This window comes from Eumetopias jubatus, unplaced genomic scaffold (assembly GCF_037043125.1).
Source record: "Eumetopias jubatus isolate StellerSeaLion01/CBP00866 unplaced genomic scaffold, mEumJub1_p1.0 scaffold_3, whole genome shotgun sequence".
Taxonomy (NCBI): Eukaryota; Metazoa; Chordata; class Mammalia; order Carnivora; family Otariidae; genus Eumetopias; species Eumetopias jubatus.
This window is the reverse complement of record NW_028274809.1, coordinates 119399510-119422498: the sequence shown is the minus strand read 5'-3', so window position 1 is coordinate 119422498 and position 22989 is coordinate 119399510. Positions and strand designations below refer to the sequence as shown.

The window sequence follows — 22989 nt, the reverse complement described above, 5'->3', positions numbered from 1 at the left end:
GGGCTCTGTGCTCCTTGCCTCTTGCTGTCCCCTTTGATGGTGATCTTCCTCCACTAGCCTCAGGGGCTCCCTACTCTCCCACCGGGTTCACTCATCCTGCCTGATTTTAGAGTTACAAAGTGACAGGCGTGTCCCTCCGTGGGACGACATGCTATACATTCACTTGTTTCCCAGCAGTGAAAGTCCAAAATGGGCTCCGAACTCCCGAGAAAATACATGAGGGTCTCACTGAAGTGAATGCCCAAGGTCCAATACTCATTGGGGAATGAGTATTGAGAACCTGACCAGAGCAGGAGTGCCAAAGCATTCTACCACACACGGACCTGCAGGCTTCCCTGTCATTGGAATGCGGCAGAGAAACATTTAGAAAATAGCTATGCTTCTTTTTTTTAGTTCTAGGAGGTGAAGGGTGGTGGCAGAGGGGATTTCTTGAATCCATATCTGAATGTGTGCCAGGACAAGAAATAGTGCACATTTGGGTTGGTTGCCCACCAGCTGCCATGCGCTGAGCACAGCGGTCAGCCATGCAGAAGGTTTGAGATGAGAGAAGCCCGGACAGCCCAGAAGGCACCTGGGAAGAGTGCAGGAGAATGCTAGAAGACCGACCTGCCTGCCTTGCTGGGAGTGTGGCTAAGAGGTTCAGAGAAGCGTTCTCAGGGTCACCACCCTGATGATAGACATTTTTGTGATTTCACTGCAATCAAGAAGCTTATGCCCACTTCATACAAACAAGATAGGAATCAAAACAAGACATAAACCTACCTACAATGAAGTTTACATGCTGCCTGGTGGACTTCATCTGTGAGTGAACAAAAGAAGAAGGAAGCGTGCCCCCGCTCCAATTCCACAAGATGGGTTTCTCACGCAACATAAAACTCTCTTAACTTTCTCCCAGAACTAGTCCTGATGTTTAAATATTGGTGAAACATAACGTTTTTAATTTCACACCTCACAGAGCACAGTTGAATGCTTCAGAACAAGGTAAACAGAAGTTAGGCCAAGCACTGCGGATGAACTGAAAGGGAACAAAATGGCTTCCCCTGCGGTATCTACTCCAGGTTTGCGAGGGAATGTGGAACTAACAAACTGGTTGGCTAAGGCCACAGAAATGGGTTTTATGGTGTTTTGGCTGCTGACACCAGTCTCTTCTGACAGAGATGTGTTAACACTGGGTGCAACAAACTGCATCTCTTTCCTGGGACCAATCAAGACGACTCACGTCTTATTTCTTCCTCGATTTCTTTTTGGTGGTGTCATAAGCACGGACAATTTCTTCCTGAGTAACAGCTCCATGCTCTTCTTGAGAGAAGGCATACCCATCTGCAAGAGGAGCACACACAGGGATCAGTGAGGAGGAGAATCAGGGTAGCATGCTGGATTTAGAAGAAAAGGCCTTTGTGGGAGACAGCAGCTGACCTTTGCCACACTGGGCTCGCCAGCCTCAGGCAGGTGGGGCACCCGGATGGACAGACCTGTGGCTTGGAAGGGAAACGTGGGCAGAGTGTGGGGTGGGGTGGGACAGGGCCTGACCAGTCCTGGCTGCTGATGCCGAGGCTGGGATGTGAGGGGCTGGGGAGGCGGGGGAGGGTGGCCTCCCTGCAGCTGAGCTCAGCCTGGGAAGCATAAACAGTGGGTCACTGGTCCATGTCTGCACTTTCCCAGCGCCAATCAAGAGGAAAGGCAACTTGCTCAGCTCCAGAAGTGTCCCAGGCTGCCCAACACAGCAGGCTGGCTGGGTAATTTATAGCTGTAAACAGGCCGGGGAACACACACACAATGCTAGTAGGCAAAACTGGCCATGTGCGCGTGGATGCTTGTGGCATTCCTGCGCTTATATGGGACTGATATGGACTGGTAATCAGAAATTACAGTGGGTTCATTTTTGTGGAAATAAAGGAAAAGATCACAAGATAAAGTCAAGAGGCCACAGGAAGACCGGGTCTTATCAACAGTTCCAACAAGAATAATGCTAGCAGCAGGCGCAACAAAATCAGATGCTATGTGTATGGGGCCTGTTCTATGTACTACACACAAACAGCTCATTCATTACCCCAGCAGCCCCATGAGGCAGGTGATAGTATTCTCCCCATTTCTCAGATGGGGAAACTGAGGCACAGGGTGATTTTTTTTTTTTTTCCCCCATGACTTGCCCAAGGTCACAGACCTAGTGAGTAGTATAGCTGGGAGCCCAACCCAGGCAGTGGTTCTGCAGGACCCACACTCTCCCTGCATCTCCAGTTCTAGAGAGAGATTCAGCATTTAAAAGCCCACAGTAGGGCCCTCCTTCCTAACTGGTCCTCCCCGCCGAAGGAGCATTTATAAGACTCTCTCTCTCTCTGTTGGCTTACCTTTCTGGGTCAGGGGTACGGAAAAGTCTCACAGCTGGATTAGACATTCTGGCCCAAAGACAACAACAGTAAAATGTCTGACAAGGGTGACTCCCATCCATGTGTATATATGACTTGTCAACAGACATGTTTGTTCACTGTCACGTTCTTTAAAGGGGAAAATGAAATCAGAAATTGTGCCCATGTACCACCTCCTGGATTGCTAATTATTTTACTCAGACCCCTGGCTTACAAAGGAAAGTTTCTGAACTATAAAGACATAGAACAGCAACGTATCTGGTGGGGATGGTGAGGAAGGCGCTCCGCTAGAGGATGCTCAGGGTGACTTCGTACTCTGCCTGTGCTCATAAGCCAGAGTCTCTGCCCCTGGGCTGGCGTCCCAGCTCCCCTGGCCCCCGCCTGAGGAAACTCCAGGGCTCAGGAGAGCCAACCTGGGAGGTGAGGCCTTGTCTGCACGGGTGGCCTGGGAGGCAGTGACGGCCCCGGGCTAGGTAGCGGGGCGGGTGGGAGCTAAGGAAGGACTAGTGAAGGATAGGACAGAAAGGAGTCTTCCCCAGGGAGATGTCCATCCACTGGCTCACCTCCGTCTCTAACAAAACCAAATCCAGTGACCAAAAAGCAGCCGGGGCACAGCAGCCCCCAGGCCGGCGCGGGCCCCATCTGGCCGCGTCCGGGAGCGGGCAGTGTCCCTGGGCTGCCCTGCGGGAATAGGCCCAGGGAGGGAGGCCCTGGGGGTGCTGGGTGCAGGGCACTTGAAGTCCTCGTCATGGCTTTCCACACAAGGAGCCTTCAGAGGCCTCACAGGATCTGAGGAGGAAATGCCTCTCCTCCATTCCTCTGAGAGCTTTTAGACTTTCCCCGCATGAGCTGCTTGATCAGTGAGGCCCCAGGGACGAGGAGCCGTCCTCTGTCCAGCTTCGGAGGGGCGGCTCCCTCCCTCGCCTGTGCTGTGGTGGCCCCTCTAGGACAAGGTGCCCTTTGTGCAGCTTTCTGAATGCCATCCGAGACCAGATGCCTTTCCCTGGGATGGTTCAAAGCAGAATCTAGCAAACGACACTGTCTCCTCCAGTCACAAGGCTGTGTTCTGTGGTCGACGTGGATAATCTCTATTCTCCGGTCTTTAAAGGTAACATTTCTAGTAAACAACTGATGTTTTCCCGTGGGAGCCACACAGTGGTCGTCTGTGGCCTGCCGTGCCACCCCAGGTGGACGCTTCTCAACCTGGCAGAGTGTGGCTCTGATCCCAAGCAGTGGGGGGCCCTTCTAAGTGCTCTCCATGAGCCGTTCTGGCGGCAGGCTGATGACTAGGGAGCTTTCCACCCTGAAGGCGGCTTTCTTTGCCTGCTCTGCTTTCATCTTGGATCCGGGGCCCAGGGCCTGAGGCAAGAAGGATGCTTCTAATCCTTGCCTGGCAGTAACTTGGCCACAGGACCATGGTTTCTTTAAGTTCTCTGGGTCTTCTTCATTTACTGTTCTGTGAAATAAAGGGCCTGGACCAGGTGGGGTCCAAGTTCCAGCAGAGCTCCCACCCTCCCAATGGGCTCCAGGCTTTTCCATGGCCAACTATACCCAGGCCACAGAATCCTCTCCTTCATTCAGGGCCAATTCACACTCAGCACCAACGGAGGAAGCCTCTACCTCCATACCAGAGAAGAAAGGAACCTGTCGCAACAACCCATCCAAAAAGAACAGCTGCAACTTGTCTTTTTTGGTGAGCTTTTTGGAGGGGGCTCCCGGGGGAGAGGAAGAAATGAAGGGGACTCGTTGAGACAAAAAAAGCAAACATTGTTTGGGAGTGTCCTTGGGAAAGGTAGCTTAGCATCTGGAATTGTCTACTCCTTGGTCAAGTGGAAGGAACAAAAGCCTTGTCTTCCTTTTTCTGTTTTTCATGCACACCCTGCCTATGCCTACTGGGACAGAACCATAGCTGAGAGCTGTGAGGCATCCGTGGCTTGTATTTGACTCACTGGCACGAGGGCCTTCCACTGGGATTACTCAGCCACTCCAGACTGCGAAGGGCTTCCAGGTGTCCACTTGAGAGGACCTTCCCAAGCAAATCTCGTCTCAGGGTAAGTTGAGACCCAGAGGTCATGACCAAAGGGCTTGTCCAGCAGTTCCCATGTTTGCAGAATGTTACACATTAAGATTTCCCTCACTAGACTTTCTTAGCCTCCGCAGAGACTTGAACTCTGCAACTCAAGAAGGGAAAGGAGGATGGCTTGGTAGGGTTATCCTGGGGCAGGGGTGTCTCCCTGGTTCAGATATAATATTTTCCTCTCAGAAACCAGGCCTGGTGGGAGATAGGGCTGTAATGGGAAAAGTTTTAGTGGGGCAAAAGAGGCTATGACCACCCAACTAGCCTTTGCCTGTCCAGCCTACATCCCTCAGCCTGACAAAGATGCACCATCAGGGCACCAGCTTCTGCCTGATGAACATTTAGCTGCCATTTGCATCCAAATGGGGAGCTCAGAGGAAGCCTCCAGCTCTTAGCCTTTCCCACTTTCATTCATCTTTCAGGAAGTCCTGACAGCCACAAAGTAATGATGGGGGCTTGGGGAAAGCCGTCCATGGACCCAACTCCTGCACTTCCCCGGGCTGGCTTCCAGGGAAGCATCTGCTTCCTAAATGCTCAGCTGCAGCCAGAATCTGGGGGCAGAATAGGGTAGGTGAAAAGGGATGGAAGGGGAGGGGAGTGTCTAAGTTGTTTTGTATTCTCCTGATAGAACATTTGGTGAAGTCCATAAAATCATGTCATTTTTTTTCATTATTTTGGAATAAAACTCCCCTTAAATAGCTCTGATAACATCTTCATGAGAGTAGAAGTTTCCTGTCTGGAAAAAGATTCCTAAAAGCAACAGAAGTGGGGACAACCATGAGGACGACAAGGAATTAAGACTGTAGGAAATGCTGATCTCAGTTATACATACTGTGTGTTGGTGTCCTGGTGTCCTGCAAGGGACTAAAAATGCGGCCAAGGTGAGAGTTGTCCTTCCGGTTTTCTGGGAAGACAGGCCCAGAACAGTGGAAGGACAGATCCAGGAGGGAGAGCTATGCTGGAGGCTGACAGAAGAATGCAGAACTTCTCACAGGCCACGACCACTTCCGGTCTCCCCATGGCCTTCTCTAGTTACTGACAGAACGTTTGGTTATCGATCGGTTTCTCACTATTAGTTGCTGGGTGTTTTTAAAATGTGGTGTGATTTTAGAGGCTTTTTTATCTCTTGTACTTGCTCATTCTAATTTTCTTTTGTCCTTCAAAATCCCAAGTTAAGAAAATTTTTTTAGTAGTTTTGAGACATTTTATGACTCTCCTGTAAAAGTTTTTACTCGGTCTTTGATCTCAATATATGTATCCTATATATTCTTCCTAGGGTTATTGTGAAATATTTATTAGAGAAGCAGCAGGGCTCCATGGCATGAACCCCACTGTTTACAGAATCAGTACTCATTTTCTCTGTGTCTGCTAGAAAGAAGGTGCTTTATATACATCGTCCTAAAGCCTCACAAAGACTGTGTAAGATGTGTATTATTTTTTTTCCCTCTTAGATGTATATTATTAGATTTCTTTTTTCCCCTCAGTGGAGGAAACAGAAGTTTAGAGAAATATGTACATCCCCCAAAGTTACTCAACTAGTGGCAGAAAAAACCTGGTAATACCTCACATTTTTTGGACTCCATATCATCAGGTGCTATTCCAGGCTCTTCGTATAAATGATCAAATTTAATTCTCCCCCCAAACCCAGTTCTTAGATCATCTCCATTTTACAGATATAGAAATGGAGAGGTTAACTTACCTAAGTGCACAAAAAAGTGACAGAGCTGGAACAGGACCCCCAGGCAGCCCAGCTCCAGAAGTGGGGCCCCACAGACCTCACTCCCTGGACTGTACCATCAAGCCTCCTGACCGGACCTCTCTCCTGGCTCAGAGAGACCACGGCTGACCCAGATCATTGGGGCCTTGCTGGGCCAGTTACTATACTACACTGGCCTGAGCCTCTGCCACGTGCTCTTGGGGCTGACAGCACCTACTCCCTGGGACAGGACGCGAAGCAGGTGAGGTGCCACATGGGCTTGGTCTCTGCCATGTTGGTATCCCACGTGGGAAAGTGAGGGGAGGGAGTCCTTCCTTTCCTTCTGTTAGAAGATCTGTGACAATCTGTTGATGGGTGGAGCTCAACCGAGCCTGACACAGACCCCTCAATACCTGTATTATGGATACAAGGATTCTTCACTTCTAAACCACTCTAGTTTCCTTCTGAACACGTCAGGGAGAGAAAGGGAAGCAGGAAGCAGTGTTGTTGAAGAGATGCGAAGTGCACGTGCAAGAGAGGGGGTTCTGGAAAAAGAGGTGGGATTTGGAGGGGCAGAAGCAGGTGACAGGCCACGACATGCCAACAGGCCTCACCTTGGGGAAGGCAGAGATAACCCCCTCCCGAAGGAAACCAGTGCTAACAATGCCCCTCAGTGGGGAGTCAAGTGGCTTAATTGCTGAAATAGCCCCACAACCCCCATTAGCTCTGCTACCCATCTTTCTTTCATGGCCTCCTGCCCCCTCCCCTGGGGTCTGGCACATCCCCACTGACCCCGGCTTAGGTTTGGTCCTTTCAACAGAAACCAGGCCTGGCCTCTGGTGTTGAGTGGGGCACCAATGCTAGATGCGGGGCAGCCTTCCTGGGAAAAGTACAGAGACTTTTTCCCCAGTGATTGTCATTGTTTTAATTAATAAGCTAATATTAACGAACTATCTTTGTGGGCAATAATCCAAAAGTAAGATCATTTCAGCCTTAGAACAAAATCCTACTGGGAGGCTGACAGAAGGATCTCGACCACATCAGGATTTTAAGTTTTAGGATTTTGTCATTCAGGCATTTGATTGGGTCCCAGGGAATTACCTGCACTCAAGCTATGCTTGCCTGGGGCCAAATACACAAATTCCACTTCCAAATGTGGGGCTCCGGCTTGGCAGTGGTCTCCAGACATATCAGCACCAGCATGCTTTAACGAAGCCACTGCCTTCCCTGCGTGGCCGGGGCTACTTACGGGGGACACACTGCTGGATGGAGCCTCCCCGGAAGAGAGTGGGGGGTGTCTTCCTGCTGAGCCTCTTCAGTAGGCGGTCACGTTCATTCATCCTGCAGGTAGATCAAATGCAGTCAGTCCTGGTTCATAGAAACACCTCTCAAAGGGCCTCACCCAGTGACTTGAGGTTGCAAAAATAAAACGGACAGGGGAAAAAGGCTTCCTCATGTCAGGAAAAACGTCCAGGTTGGCAAGCAGCTCTATTATTTACAGTAGATGCTATCTCGACACCTTGAGTGCACTGCTCCCTCTTCTAAAAGGTGCTCTGTTTCCAGTCTGTCCTGTCCGTAACGCCTCTCAATGCGGCCTTCCTCTTAACTGAAGCACACTACAAGTGCCCTTTCATACCAGGCTCACCCTTGGCTTTCCAGATTGCTTATGCAAGCAGTGATTTGTTTCTAGGGAAATGTCTTAAAGCCTCCGTTCCACCTGCAGCCGCCTCTCCCCGAGCCAATAAACTCTACCAAGGGCGAGAGCCTCCCCAGGGGCCTTGGGTCCCCAGCAAGAGACTGATTTCTTTTTGCACAACCTGATTGTTATTTTGAAACAGTGAAAACCAAGGTGAGTTTTCTTGGAAAACACAAGGATTAGGAGCTCTTCTTGCCTTCCCTGAAATGATTGCCTCCAAGTCTGGCATCTCTGTAAGGAAATATGGAGCACAGCTGATGTTCATTCCTATAAAGCAAAAGGGGGATGCTTTAAAATTGCCCAGGTAGGCAAGAGGGCTTTGATTTCTTATCATTACAATGTCACTTTGCTTGCCCCAGGAGATTCCTGGTGTGTGGGAGTTTGCCAATGCCCTCTGATATGGGCTGAACTGTGTTCCCCACAGATGCATATGGTGAAGTCCTAACTCCCCAGTTACCTCGAAATGGGACTGTATTTGGAGACGGGATCTTTAAAGAGGTCATTAGGGTGGCTCTTAATCCAAGATGACTGGTGTCTTCTTGAGGAGAGGAGATTAGGACACAGACACCCACAGAAGGAAGTCCATATGAAGACAAAGAAGACAGCCATCTACCAGGCTCAGAAGGAACCAACACTGCCAGCACCTTGATCTTGGACTGCCAGCCTCCAGAAGTGTGAGAAAATAAACCCTGCTAAGTCACTCAGTCTGCGGTACTTTGCGATGGCAGCGTAGCAGACAAATCCCCTGCAGATCTGCTGTTTGTGGGAACGTGAGGCACAGAAGCTGCAGCTGCCTGCCGTCCCGAGCACATCCCCCACCATGTCTGTGGGCCTTGAGCCTGAGGAGGCTGATCTCCTGATCACAGTCCACTTCACAGCGACCTCAAGGGCCTCAAAAGAACGGGGCCCAAGGTATTCTCAATAGTTCTCTGAGCTGAAGTTCATTTTGCCCTTGAGTTTCCAGAAGAGAATATTTTCTGATTATGTCAGTTGAAAGGACAATGTTTAATTCATCACCAATTAAAGGTGAGCCTCAGCTAGCTAAGCTTGGCAAAATGTCTGATGGCTGTTGAGGAAAAACACTTTTTCTATCCCTTCACAGGCTTTCCCTTCTCTGTCATGTCTTTTTCTTCCCTGGGCCAAATTAATCTCACTGGGCCCTGCTGAGTGACTGCCCCGGCCAGCAGCCGACAGGAGCAGACGACCGAGGAGGAGCCTGTGAGTGTGCTGGGTGCCGTCCGGCTGGTAGCTCGCTCCCTGCTGACAGTCTGCGGTTCCCTGTGCTGGCTGCTTTCAGGACAGATGGAGGGTAATGAAGGGCTGTCCTCCTGTGTGAGCCAGCACTGGCCAGGATGCCTCCATGGAAGGCACTGCCAGGCTCTGCCCAGGGCATGTGTGAAGATGGGGCACCTGAGGGCTGGGCTGCAGCTCCCTAGGGCAGGCTCTCCAGCCAGGTTGTGGCAAGGAAAAGGCACTCCCTCCCCAGGAACCTAGTGGACAGACTCAGCCTATGCTCCGCCAGCACACCCGACCTCTGCCCTGGCCATCCCTGTGCCTCCACACTCAGGTCCAGAAGCTCTGCCAGCGGTGGGGCGAATGAGAACTTCACAGGACCACACAAGTGGGAAATCCCACATCTTGGTCTCTCACAGGGCAGGTGAGGAGACTCGGCTGTACCAAACACAAAGGTCACAGGATGCATTACTGGCACTGTTCCTGCCCCTGCCTTTGCGCCGTGCAGGCATCCCTAATTCCCTCGTGAAATGGTGTATGCTTCTTTTTTATAACGAAACACTCCAAACGCATAGAAACTAATACGGTGAATGTCCACCAACCTGCTCAGCTTTAGCAAATGGTAGCTCCGCCGCTTGACCCCTTGTTTCAGAGGGACCCACTCTGTCCTGCAGCCCTTCCTTCCAGGTGGCAAAGGCTCCATAGGGCCAAGGAGACATGTCCACCCAGAGCCCATGCCTGTCCCCCAGCCCAGGTATTTGGGACACCAGAAGTCCCTGTTGAGTGACACCTCTCCAAGCTGGCATCCAAAGCCAACTTGACCTCCTCACTATCTTCCTAAGAGCAAGACCCTATAGCCAGTGTGCACTCTCCTAGGCCTGTGGGTGGCCAAGGAGTGGTTTTTTGCAAGGGATATGTATGGATGGGGATGTCCAAACACATGTGTGCAAACTCCTTCACAGTTTAGGACAGAGCTGGGGTCTGCTAACTCTTCTCCATGCCACCACTTTCTGGCTCCAACCCCCAAAGAATCTGGGAATCACAAAGCACCACAGTCTTTTGGAAGGTATATTAATCAAGGTATATGGCTATTTGTTAGCTTGACTTATAACTTTCACATACCCAGACATGGTACTTGGTCTCCATTTGCACTCTCACACCAAGTCCTGTCCTGCTTGTGAGAACTACTTCAAAAAAAATTTTTAAGTGGATTTATTATTATTATTATTATTATAATCTCTACACCCAATGTGTGGCTTGAACTCACAACCTTGAGATCAAGTGTCACATGCTCCTCCGACTGAACCAACCAGCCCCACCGACTTCAATTTTAACAAAATGATAAAATCTCAAATATAAAGTCCCTTATATTCCTCCCAGATCCCATTCTTTTTCCTTCTAGTATAATAAGGTTAGAAATAATCTTCCATCTATATGTCATACTTTTGTTTTACATATATATGCAACACAACTAATACTTAATCATGTTCTAAAATACGTCTAAATAGTGTCATTTATTTTATCCTTCTCTTGTATCACATTTTTCTTTGCTCCTTTTCTTCTTATATTCTTTTTAATTATCTACTCATTTAGAGGAACTAATTCTTTGCAGGTAATCTTTTTCCTTCTAGATACTTTTATAATTACTCTGTCTTTGGTGCTGCAGTTTTGTTACAACACTTAGTATGACTAGGTGTAGATTTGGTTGTATATCCCGCTCGGTTACTCAGGCCTGGAAAGCCACTATAACTCGAAAGTTTACCTTCGTGTATGGAAAACACTTTGAATACTGCCTGTCCCCAGTTCTCTGTTTTTTCTTATTCAGGGGCTTCTTACATATATAATTCTATCTTCCACATCTCTACATCTCCTCTACATTTTCCATTTCCTTTCTTTCTTTGGCTTTATCTAAACTATGATTCAGCTGACTGGCATGCTTTAATTTCAATTAGGACCCTTTTCATGTTTATCTTCCAGACCCACCTGGTTTTACATTTTTGCATACTGTCTTACTCTTGGTTTTTGATTTCTGTATCTTCTTTCTTCAGTACTTTATAGATCCTTTCAGATAGTCCTTGCATCTCCCATTCTTGGGGGGATGGGAGGTGGACTAATAAATGTCTGCAGTATTCCACAACTCGCCTTCACTGTGGTTCATTTACTGTGTGTGCTCTAGTTATGAAATCATTCTTCAGAATGATTTTCTTTTGCCTCTGCCAGGATCCTATGGTTTACATCAATTTTTATATTATCTTAGCTTAGTTCCTATAGCATTGGGAATAGTCTAAAATTGGACCTCATACATAAGCATGGGCTTCCAGTTTCTAGTGGGTAATTCTTTCCTCCGCATTGCTGCTTTGTCAATCTAGTGAGTAAAATGTTTCTAGTTTCTATTTCATTAAAATAGCAGCCCTACCAAATTTGCAGCTTTATGCATAGTGTTCTCTTCTATCTCACATGGGACTGAGGTTTTATCTTCTCTCCTTACATTAATCTCTGAACCGTCAGTCCCTGAGCCTCTTATGCGGTCTGATGTCCCTTCTTCAGCTTCATCTCCTTCTTAGCCTACTGGCTTTTGTGTCTCTCCATTTTTGGCACCTAGGTTTCTGTGTGCTTCTTTTGAACTCAATTACGTATTAAAAGCCTTTCTTTGTTCATATTTCACTGAGCATATCTATGCATCTGGAAAAGTTCGAGTCAGCTCAGTCTACCATATTGACTTTATCTGGTTTCTGTGAATAATTTATGTTCCCCTGACCCAATTACTGGAAAACATTATGGCTACAAAACAAAGTCATAGAACTGTTCTTTCTCAAGTCCTGCCATCCTCAGAAACAACCTTTTCTGGAGACCCTTAAAATAGCAACATGTTTGACAAAGCTTTGGGTAATGAAAAGGGTCCTAGAGCTTATAAAACACTCTAGTGGAGATGTTTGAGCCACTGACTTCTCTATGTGCTCCAATGTCGAAAATGCAAAGGAATATTATATTCCCAATTTCCCTTTTTCTTCTCTGTGGAAGAAAAAAAGTGTTATGAATGAATATTATTAAAATTTTTCATGAACGATAATATTGAAAAAGCTCAAGATAGAAAGGGGTGATAATAACATTTGCCCTTCATAGTATTCTGTCATCTACATATGTCTTGGAAGCTATCTACTCACAAAGACATAGGAAAGAAGGTGAAGGAAACACAAAACAAATATTTGGTTAATTTTGAATAATGAGAAGAAGAGAAAAAAGGAGTACAAATTAGCACAGCGGAGGACAATTTAAGTCTATGAGATTTTGGTTTAAAAAAGGAGAGAGAATCCTCAAGAAAATACTGGCAAACTGAATTCAGCAGTATAATAAAAGGATTACACACCATGACCAAATGGCATTTATCCCAGCAATGCAAGGATGGCTCAACATACAGAAATCAATCAATGTAATGTACCACACATTAACAGAATGAAGGAAAACATCACATGATCATCTCAATTGATGCAGAAAAAGCATTTGACAAAATCCAGCACTCTTTCATGATAAAAATACTCAGCAAACAAGGGATAGAAGTGAAATTCCTCAACATAGCACAGGTCATTTATGAAAGACCCATAGCTAACATCTTACTCAGTGGTGAAAGACTGAAAGTTACATCTCTATAATCAGGAAGAAGAAAAGGAAGCCTGCTTTCACCACTTCTATTTGATGAATTTGTTGGAAGTTTCAATCAAAGCAGTTAGACAAAATTCCAAGTCTTTTTTTATAAAAATGGAAAAACTTATCCTAAGATTCATAGGGAACTGCAAGAGACCCCCAAATTGCCAAAATAATCTTGAAAAAAGAACAAAGTTATAGGACTCACTTTACTGATTTCAAAACTTAATATAAAGCTATGGTAATAAGAACAGTGTGGCACTGGCATAAAGATAGACATATCAATCAATGTAATGCAATTAAGAGCCTAGAAATAAACTCATATATATCTATGGCCAATTTATTTTTGGTTAGGTTGCCAAAATCATACAAAAATTAACCAAATTTGGATAAAAGACTTAAATATAAGAGTTGAAACTATATAAATCTTAGAAGAAAACAAAGGCGTTGTTTAATGTTTATAAACAACTATACATCTTTATAACCTTGGATTTGGTAATGGTTTCAAAAATATGAAGCCCAAAGCACAGGCAACAGAAGAAAAAATAAACTGGATTTCATCAAAATTAAAAACTTTTTCTCATCAAAGGACATAATCAAGAAATAGAAAGGCAACCATAAAATGAGAGAAAGTATTTGCAAGTCACATATCTGATAAGGGTCTAGTATCCAGAATATATCAATAATCCCCAAAACTTAACAACAAAAAAGACAAACAACCCAGTTCAAAAATGGGCAAAGGACTTAAATAGACATTTATCCAAAGAATAAATACGATGGCCAACAAGGACATGAAAAGATATTCAACATCATTAGTCATTAGGGAAATACAATTAAAACCCACAAAGCGACAGCACTTAACATCTACTAGGATGGCTATAATTAAAAAACAAACAGAAAACAGAAAATAACAAGTATTGGAGAGGATGTAGGGAACTTGGAAGCCCAGCACATTATTGGTGGGATTATAAAATGGTGCAGCCACTGTTCTTCAATAAATTCCACACAGAATATCGCATCACCCAGCCATTCCACTCCAAGGTAAAGATCCAAAAAGAAAGGAAAATGGTCTCAAATAGATACTTGTACACCAGTATCTATAGCAGCATTATTCACAACAGCCAAAAGATCAAAACAATCCAGATGCCTATCAACTGATGAATGGAAATAAAATGTGTATATTCTATACGGTGGACTATTACTCAGCCATGAAAAGGAACCAAGTACCGAGACATGCTACAACATGGACAAGCCTTGAAAATATTATGGTAAGTGAAAGAAGCCAAACCCCAGAGGCCATTTATTGCATGATTATATGAAATGTCCAGAATCGACAAATACATAAATAGGAAAAAGAGTAGTGGATACCAGGAATACAGGGTGGGTAGGTGGAGGAGAGAAATGGGAAATGACTGCTTAAAGCATATGAGGTTTCCTATGGGGAAGTGAAAATGTTCTGGAAGTAGACAGTGGCAATGGTGGTACAATACTGTAAATGTACTAAATGCCACCGAATTGTACACTTTAAAATGGTAAGTGTGGGGCGCCTAGCTGGTTCAGTTGGTAGGGATGTGACTCTTGATATCGGGATTGTAAGTTCGAGCCCCACACTGGGTGTAGAGATTATGTAAAATAATAAGTTTCACACTATGTGAATTTTACCACAATTTAAATGAAAGAAAACTCAATTAAACAGAAAGGAGAGGGAATGGGTTCTGAATTGAAGAAAATTCCCTCCCATAGCCTGAACTGTTGCTAATGATGCCATCTTCACATTTTACTTCTCTAATGGTGGGAGATGCTGGAGCTAATGTGTTATCTTTGATTGTGTCCTATCCTAGATGAAGTATACACGCCGACCGTGACTTACCGATATGAAAGTTGTATATAACATACATTCACCAAATGTACGTGCACTCTCAGTGCCTCCCCAGTAATGATGGTGAAACCTAATGTCATGCAAATCCATACAAGCAGGCTCTATTTAGAAGCTGACATATCCTAGGGGCGCCTGGGTGACTCAGTTGGTTAAGCGACTGCCTTCGGCTCAGGTCATGATCCTGGAGTCCCGGGATCGAGTTCCACATCGGGCTCCCTGCTCAGCGGGGAGTCTGCTTCTCCCTCTGACCCTCCCCCCTCTCATGCTCTATCTCATTCTCTCAGATAAATAAATAAATAAATCTTTAGAAGCTGATATATCCTAGAGGTGGTGGTGTGTTCCTATCTCAAAAAATGAGCAGTTTAGGAAGGAGCAGGGAGCTGAGAAGCATTATGTTGGGGAATAACAAACTCATGTCCACATTTCTGTCAGGCTATTCCTGCAAAAATCACATGAGCATAACTGCCAAAGAGCAGGAACATGGAGAATATAGCAAATAATTGCAAGTCTGTTTTTAGATCTTGTCAGTAGTTACAGCTGCTAGGAATCATAGCTGACATACAAAGCCAAAAACAAATAGGTATTTTTAGAAACTTATTTTTCAATTACTGCTGGACCATATTCAAAACATAAATCTGACAGGTTCCTCAATAAAAAAGCTAGTCCAAAGTTACTTTTCCTTCAGGTAAGGCTAAACATCTACCAATCTATCAGACTACTGAAATTCTAACCTATTTTTAAGGATCCCTAGAGAATGAGATTTCATAGCCTCAATTGGTAACTTATTTTACGCCTTATAATCTGAACATCAGAAACTGAGAAGCTTGTAGGCTCAAGTGCATTCCAGACCTACCTAGGCCTTTGTAGGATCAAAAACCTTGCCTTAGTTAAACAGACTAATGAAATGAGGGAAAATAACAAGAATAAAAACAAAATAGGTTTTCTAGACTAAGATTCCAATAAGATAGGAGTTATGACCCTGGAGCTAGGAGCCCTTCATAAATTCTGTTCCATTAGATGGTAGTAAATTATTCTCCTGTTTCCTTTCTGCCAATCCATACACATCCTGCTTTTAAAACATGACTTCCTTTCATTGAGCAATTATGTTATATGTGAGATCCAGTGCTGTTCCTGCCCTTATGAAGCTCACAGTCTCTGAGGTGATCTCGCGGTGCAGACACATATCATGGCAAGGGTGATGAGTGCCATAATGGAGATTACATGGGCCTCCAAAGTGGTAAAACTGAGGAGTGAGAACTCGGAGAAAGCTCAGGAAGGCTTCAAGAAAAATCGTCACTGAAGCTGCATCTTGAACAATGGATAACTCCTTGTTGATCATCCAGATGTAAACACAGAAGAACAGGGTTAGTGGGAAAGACAATGAGTCCAGTTTTGGATGTGAGGCTTCACATTGCCTCTGAGACATTCAGAAGGCCATGGGATATTGGGGTCTAGAGAGGTCCAAGCCAGAGATGCCACTTTGGATTCCTCAGCCTGTGTAAATCCACAGAGACCAGGCAGGATGAGGAGGTACCATGAGGAATGATTCCTCGAAGCACCAACATGTTGTCTGAGGGTTCAACCAGAGGGTCTGTTCTCTCAGGGACCAAGTCATACTGTCTCTGCATTCTTCATAGTACCCACCCTGGGCTGAGAACAGAGGACGTGGTTACATACATAAAATTGCATTTGTGCTCTGTATTTACTGATTCGGGATGTCTTATTCTATCTTATTCTCATGTGTCTCCACAGCCTGATTCTGCCATCATTTGTCTCTGTATCTGTCCCAATGCCTAACACTGGGCTAGGACACAGTGGACTTTCTAATAGCAGCCAAGATGAATTCCTTTGTATTATTCTCTACAGATGACAGAATAGGGACATCATCCCAATTCTCTTCCAGAGGAGAAAAGCCCCCCTCCAAACTCTAGAAGAGACTGTGAGAAACAAGACCTAACAAAACAACTCTGTGGCCTTTATAGAGATAGGACATTGTATTTTGTTAAGAATTCAGATTACATGGAACAGTTGAAAGACAGTCTGGCTGAGGACTCAAGGTTAACTAACTTAATACAAATTCCATTAAATAATAAAAGGATAGATCCCTCCTGTCCTCCCTGGTCTCAAGTCTCCTCTGACCATCACAACTGGGAACTGGAAGGAAGAAAGGTTCATACTAGCAAGGTGCTTTATCTGTCCAAAGTTTTGGAAAGTGGACTGTTCTGGGTGTTGGAAGAAATGCCATTTTTTTACAATGTGGATTAGTTGATTTCCTATCAAAAAGACAACTTTGTCCTCTGAGGAGTTGTAGTACCAAATTAAGTAGTGAATTTGCAAGAGGAAACAGCAGATTTGCCACCTCCAGATAGATGGGATCTGTCTGTTGACAACCACCCCGGGTTAGAACACAGGTGATGCACAAAGCCAACCCTGCTGATGGGCAGAACTGCAAGTCTTTAACAAAAAGAGGGGCAGCTGACATTGAAAAGATTTAAAAGCAAAGACAGATAACATGTGATCCTTTTCTAACGTGTCTGCTAGTAGGAGTGAGAACTTAAATAAACCAATGCAGTTGGAAGGAAAGTTCAAGAAGAAATAGAAACTAGCAGCTGGCAACCACATTGTCCTTTCACTTGAAACAGCAACTTGGATGAAATTGGTAAAAATGGCTTCTCCTGAAAATTAGTACTGCATTACCATATCCCACTGACTTTTAAAAAGTAAAAAAACGAAAACAAACAAAAAAATCCATTTAAAAGACATTTCTGTCCAGAGAGACTTCTGCTTTTAGAAAGATGAAATAGATGTATTTTCCCTGTTCCTTTTGCTAAGCACAGCTGACAACCCATTATATATAAAATTAGATATATAAAACAATTATACATACAAAACAAATTATATATATAATTATGTATGAATATACATATACATATAAAACAATTATATATATAAAACATTATATATAAAACAAATAGAAAACACTAAAAAGTGGAGAGAAGAAGGAACCTCAGAGCATGAGAAACCTCAGTTTTCTTTTGGCCTCACAGATCCCAGACTTGGAGCTGAAAAGCCTGGCAACCCAGAAATGCCACTGGGTGCAACCAAAAAAGCCCAGAAAAAAGCCTGTTTTCTCTAGCCAGAGGAACAGGAAAGGGGCAGGCTAGCAAGACAGAAAACTTTTAGACCATAATCACACAACCCCACCCTAACACCACAGGAAGGAAAAAACAACAAGTGTGGCTCCACCCCCACTCATGCCAGCAAAGACCAAGTGGTAAGCCTAGACTTCCACCCTTATGAGGCTGCAAAAAGGCACCTTATGGCCCTACTGAGGTGGTGACAGAGGAGGCCAAGTAGGGACCTGGGATTTGCATCCTTGCCAGCTGATAATGAAGTCTCTGGCCCCCTGTAGTGTCCGCAGAGACAACATGGGAAGAATGATCTTCTACCCTGCCCCCACCACCCAGCAAAAGGAGGCATTCCTTCTCCTCCTCCTTTGCGTGGTATCAGAAGAGGCCTAATAGAGAATCAGGACTTTCATCACTCCCCAGTAGTAACAAGGGCATACCCCTGCCTCCTCCCCTGTGCCCCACCTGCCTACCCTTAGCAGTGTCAGTGGAGATTGTGTGGACAGCAGGAACTCCCATCCCCACCTAGCAGGTTTCAGTGGAGATCAAGTCGGGGATCTGGATGACTTCTACTTGGCAGGATCCAGAGTCAGATAACATAACACCTAAGATGTCCACATTTCATTTGAAAGTGACTTGTCATATGAAGAACCAGGAAGATGTCCAAATGAATGAAAAAATTCAACTGATGCCAACACTGAGATGACAGAGATGGTGGTATCATCTGACAAAATATTAAAGCAGCCATGATTAAAAATGCTTCTATGTGCAGTTAGGAATATGCTTAAAACAAATGAAAACAAAAGAAGCAAGCCTCAAAAAAGAAATGGGAGATATAAAGAAGAACCAGTTATAAATTTTAGAACTCAAAAATACAGTAACAAATAAAGAGCTTGGTGGATGAGCTCAATAGCAGGATGGAGAGGATAGAAGAAACAATTAGTAATCAGGAAGACAGAACAGTGGCAATGACTGAATCTGAACAACAGACAAAACAGACTGAGGAAAAAACTAACAGGGTCTCAGGGACTTGTGGGAATAAAAGAAGATATAACACTCATGTCTTCAGAGTCGCAGAAGGAGAGAAGAAAGAAAAAGCACTCAAAGAAATAAAGGCTGAACTTCCCAAATTGGTGACAGACATAAACCTATAGATTCAAGAAGCTGCACAAATTCTAAATATGCTAAGCCCAAAGAAATCCAGCCCAAGATAGATCATAATTAAATTTCTGGAAGCTAAAGACAAAGAAAAGATCTCAAAAGCAGCCAACAATAAATGATACTTTACCTATAGGGAAAACCAATTGGAATGACAGTGGATTTCTCATCAGAAACTACGGAGGCCAGAAGAGGCATAATATTTTTCAAGTGTTGAAAGAACTGTCTACTTGGTGGAAATATCTTTCTGGAATGAAGAACTCAAGAGATTTTCAAATGGAAGGAACTAAGACTTTGTCACCATCAGAAGTACCCTACAAGAATAGCTAACAGAAGTTTTAGAAACAAAAAGGACATGATGAAAGAAAGAATCTTGGGACATCAGGAAGAAAGAACGAACATGGGAAGCAAAAATATACATTGGTACATACAATGGGCTTTTCTTTTCCTCTTGAAGTCCCCAAATTATGGCTAAGTTAAAGCAAAAATTATACACTGTCTGATGTGGTTCTAAATGTATATAGAGAAAATATTTAAGAAAAGTTTATTATAAGTGGGCATGGGTAAAGAAATGTAAAAGGAGGTAAGTTTTCTATACTTCACTCAGGCTGGTAAAATAACAAAAGCACTAGACTATGATTAGTTATGTATATATAACATATAGAACAACAGTAAAGAAAGCTATACTGTGAGGCACATTAAAAAATACAATAGATAAATCAAAATGGAACTCTAAAAAATGTACACATAACCCACAAGAAGGAAAGAAAAACAAAACAGAGAAACGAAAACCAGAACAAATAGAAAACAAAAGATAAAATGGAGAATTCTACTGGATTCTATTCTCCCTGGATAATTCTATCAAATATATTTAAAGAAGACTTAACACCAATTCTACACAATCTTTCCCGAAAATCGAAGAAGAAAGGATATTTTCCAATTCATTTATTAAACTAGTATTTCTGTGACAGCAAAACCATTTAAAGACATTTAAAAAAAGAAAAAAGAAAGAAGAAAACCATTGCCAATACTCATGAATATAGATGCAGAATTTCTGAATAAAATATTAGTAAATGCAATTCAACAATAGATAATGATAGCAACACCACACGAACAAGTGGGTTTTATTCCAGGGATGCAACACTGGTTCAATATACAAAAATCAATCAATGTAATCCACCGTATTAACAGGCTAAAGAGGGGGGAAAAAGCACGTGATCCTATCAGTTGCTACAGTAAAACACTTTACAAGATTCAACACCCATTCATGATTTAAAAAACAAAGTAAAACCTCCTAGTAAATTAGGAATAAAGGGGAACTTCCTCAACCTGACAAAGAATATCTATGAAAACCCCACAGCTAACACCATACTTTGTTATAAAAGACTGATACTTTCCCCCTAAGATAGGGAACAAGGCAAGGTTGTCCATTCCCACCACTCTTATTTGGCATAGTGCTGAAAGTTATAGCCAGTGCAATATGGCAAGAAAAGGAAATAAAAGAAATATGGATCAGAAAGGAAGTAATAAAAATGTTTCCATTTGCAGATGATGTGATGATCCAGAAAATCCCAAGAAATATAAATATAAATAAGAAAGTACCAACACGGGGCGCCTGGGTGGCTCAGTCATTAAGTGTCTGCCTTCAGCTCGGGTCATGATCCCAGGGTCCTGGGATTTAGCCCCACGTCAGGATCCCTGCTCAGCGGGAAGCCTGCTTCTCCCTCTCCCATTTCCCCTGCTTGTGTTCCCTCTCTTGCAGTGTCTCTCTCTGTCAAATAAATAAATAAAATTTAAAAAAAAGTACCAACACACATATATAAATGCATATAAAACTCCCAGAACTAAGACGTGAGCTCAGCAAGGCTGCATGCTATGCATGCTATAAGACCAACATACAAAAGTCAGTTGTATTTCTATGTACTAGCAATGAACACATGAATCCTGAAATGAAAAATATGATGCAATTTATGATTGCTCAAAAATACGAAATAGGTGTAAATCTAGCAAAATATATACAGGACTTATACACTGAAAAGTACACAATGTTGACAAAAGAAAGATCTAAATAAATGGAGAGACATGTCATTTTCATGGATTGGAAGACTCAACATAATAAAAATACTAATTCTTCCCAAATTAATATATAAGTTTAAAGCAATTCCTATCAAAATCCCAAGAAGATATTTTGTAGGTATAGACAAGATTACCTAAAAAATATATAGAGAAGCAAAGGAGCTACAGTAGCTAAAACCAATTTTGAAAAAGAAGAATAAAATGGAACAGATCAGTCCACCTGATTTCAAGACCTACTGTAATCAAGACAGTATGCCATTGGTTGGGGAAAAAGACACATAGATTAATAGACTAGATTAGAATAGAGAACCCAGGAAAAAGACCACAAAAACCTACCTAATTTTGGACGAAGGTGTGAAAGCAATTCAGTAAAAGATATTCTTTTCCACAAATGATGCAGGAGCAACTATGCATATGTAGGGAAAAAGCAAACTCTCTATATAAGTCTCCCACCTTATATAAAAATCAACTCAGTGTGAATCACAGACTTAAAAGCAAAATATACAAATATATAACTTGTAGAAAAAAAATCAGACAACATATTTGGGATCTAGGACTACGCAAAGAGTTCTTGGATGACACCAAAAGCAAAAATCCATAAAGAAAAATTCATTTGGGCTTAAAAACTTTTTTTTTTTTTCCTGAGAAAGATTCTCTTCCAGAAGCCGAAAGGACATACTACAGAGTGGGAGAAAATATTTGTCAACTATATATCTGACAAAGGACTAAAAGTCTAGAGTATATAAAGAACTCTCAAAACTCAGCAGGAAAAAAACCCAAGGAATCCAATTAGAAAATGGGCAAAAGACACAAAGAGACATTTCATCAGAAAGGATATACAGATGGCAAATAAGCACATGAAAAGATGTTTAGCATCATTAGCAATTAGGGAAATGCAAATTAAAACCACAACGAGCTACTACTACACACTTACCACAATGGCTAACATAAAAAAAATAGTGACAACAAATGCTGGTGAGGATGTGGAAAAATTGGATCACTCTTACATTACTGGTGGAAATATAAAATGGTATGGCCACTCTAAAAAACAGTTTGGCATTTCCTTAAAAAACCAAACACATCACAACCTTGTGAATACACTAAAAACCACTGAGCTATATACTTTAGAAAGGTAAAGTTTCTGTATTTGAATTATATGTAAAAAGAAAAAAAAAAAGATCAGATAAACCTGAGCTAATGTGCAGCCCAAATTATCACCCCACAGAATGGAAGCTAAAAAATGGTTCTTATTTTAAAAAACAAACAAACAAAAACCCTACCTAAATATGCAGTGACCACAAACCCAGCAGTTGCACTCCTGAACATTTATCCCAGAGAAATAAGGACTTACGTTCACAGAAAAACCTGTAAACACGTGTTTACAGGAGCTTTACTCACAATAGCCCCAAGCCGGAAACCCAAATATCCTTCAACAGGTGAATGCTTTAACAAAGTGTGGTATACCCATGCCATGAAATATTACTCAGCAAGAAAGAGAAAGAAACCATTGATACTATGCAAGAACCTGGATGAGTCCCCAGAGAATTATGCCAAGCGAGAAAAGGTCACTACACCTTGTATGACTCATGTATATGACATTCTTGAAATGACAAAATTATGGAAATAGAGAACAGATTAACAGCTGCCCAGAGCTAAGGAGAGGGCAGAAGGTAGATGTGGCTATAAAAAGATATGAAGATCCTTGTGGTGACAAAATGTTTCCTATCTTGACTGCATCAGTGTCGATTCCCTGGCCATGATACTGTTCTTATAGTTTTGCAAGATGTCCCCAGAGGGGGAAACTGAGTAAAGGCTATAACAGGATCTCTCCGTACTATCTCTTACAACCACATGTGAAGCTGCCAATGATCTCAAAATAAAAAGTTTAAACAAACCCCCCAAAATGTATGCATTTCCTTCTATTTTGTGCTCCTCTGCAGGGTGAGGAAATGCTCCCTCGCTGAGCTCCTCACAAGGGGGTGGGAGACTCTCATCCATCTCCTGCAGCCGCCTACCCCAGGGAGAGCCGTCCGGCCTC

At 43.3% G+C, this 22989-nt stretch overlaps 1 protein-coding gene across 2 annotated transcripts in view; it reads right to left on the bottom strand.

The window, feature by feature from the left end:
* Positions 1 to 1222: 1222 nt before the first annotated feature.
* LOC114212219 (phospholipid-transporting ATPase IB) overlaps positions 1223 to 22989 on the bottom strand; it is a 573423-nt gene continuing 551656 nt past the window's right edge. For both annotated transcript variants that reach the window (XM_028106999.2, XM_088022179.1), the window contains 2 exons: positions 7389 to 7480; positions 1223 to 1320 (listed from right to left, as the gene is read on the bottom strand). In XM_028106999.2, coding sequence (XP_027962800.1) covers positions 1223 to 1320; positions 7389 to 7480 — 190 coding nt within the window. The remainder of the gene's footprint in view (positions 1321 to 7388; positions 7481 to 22989) is intronic.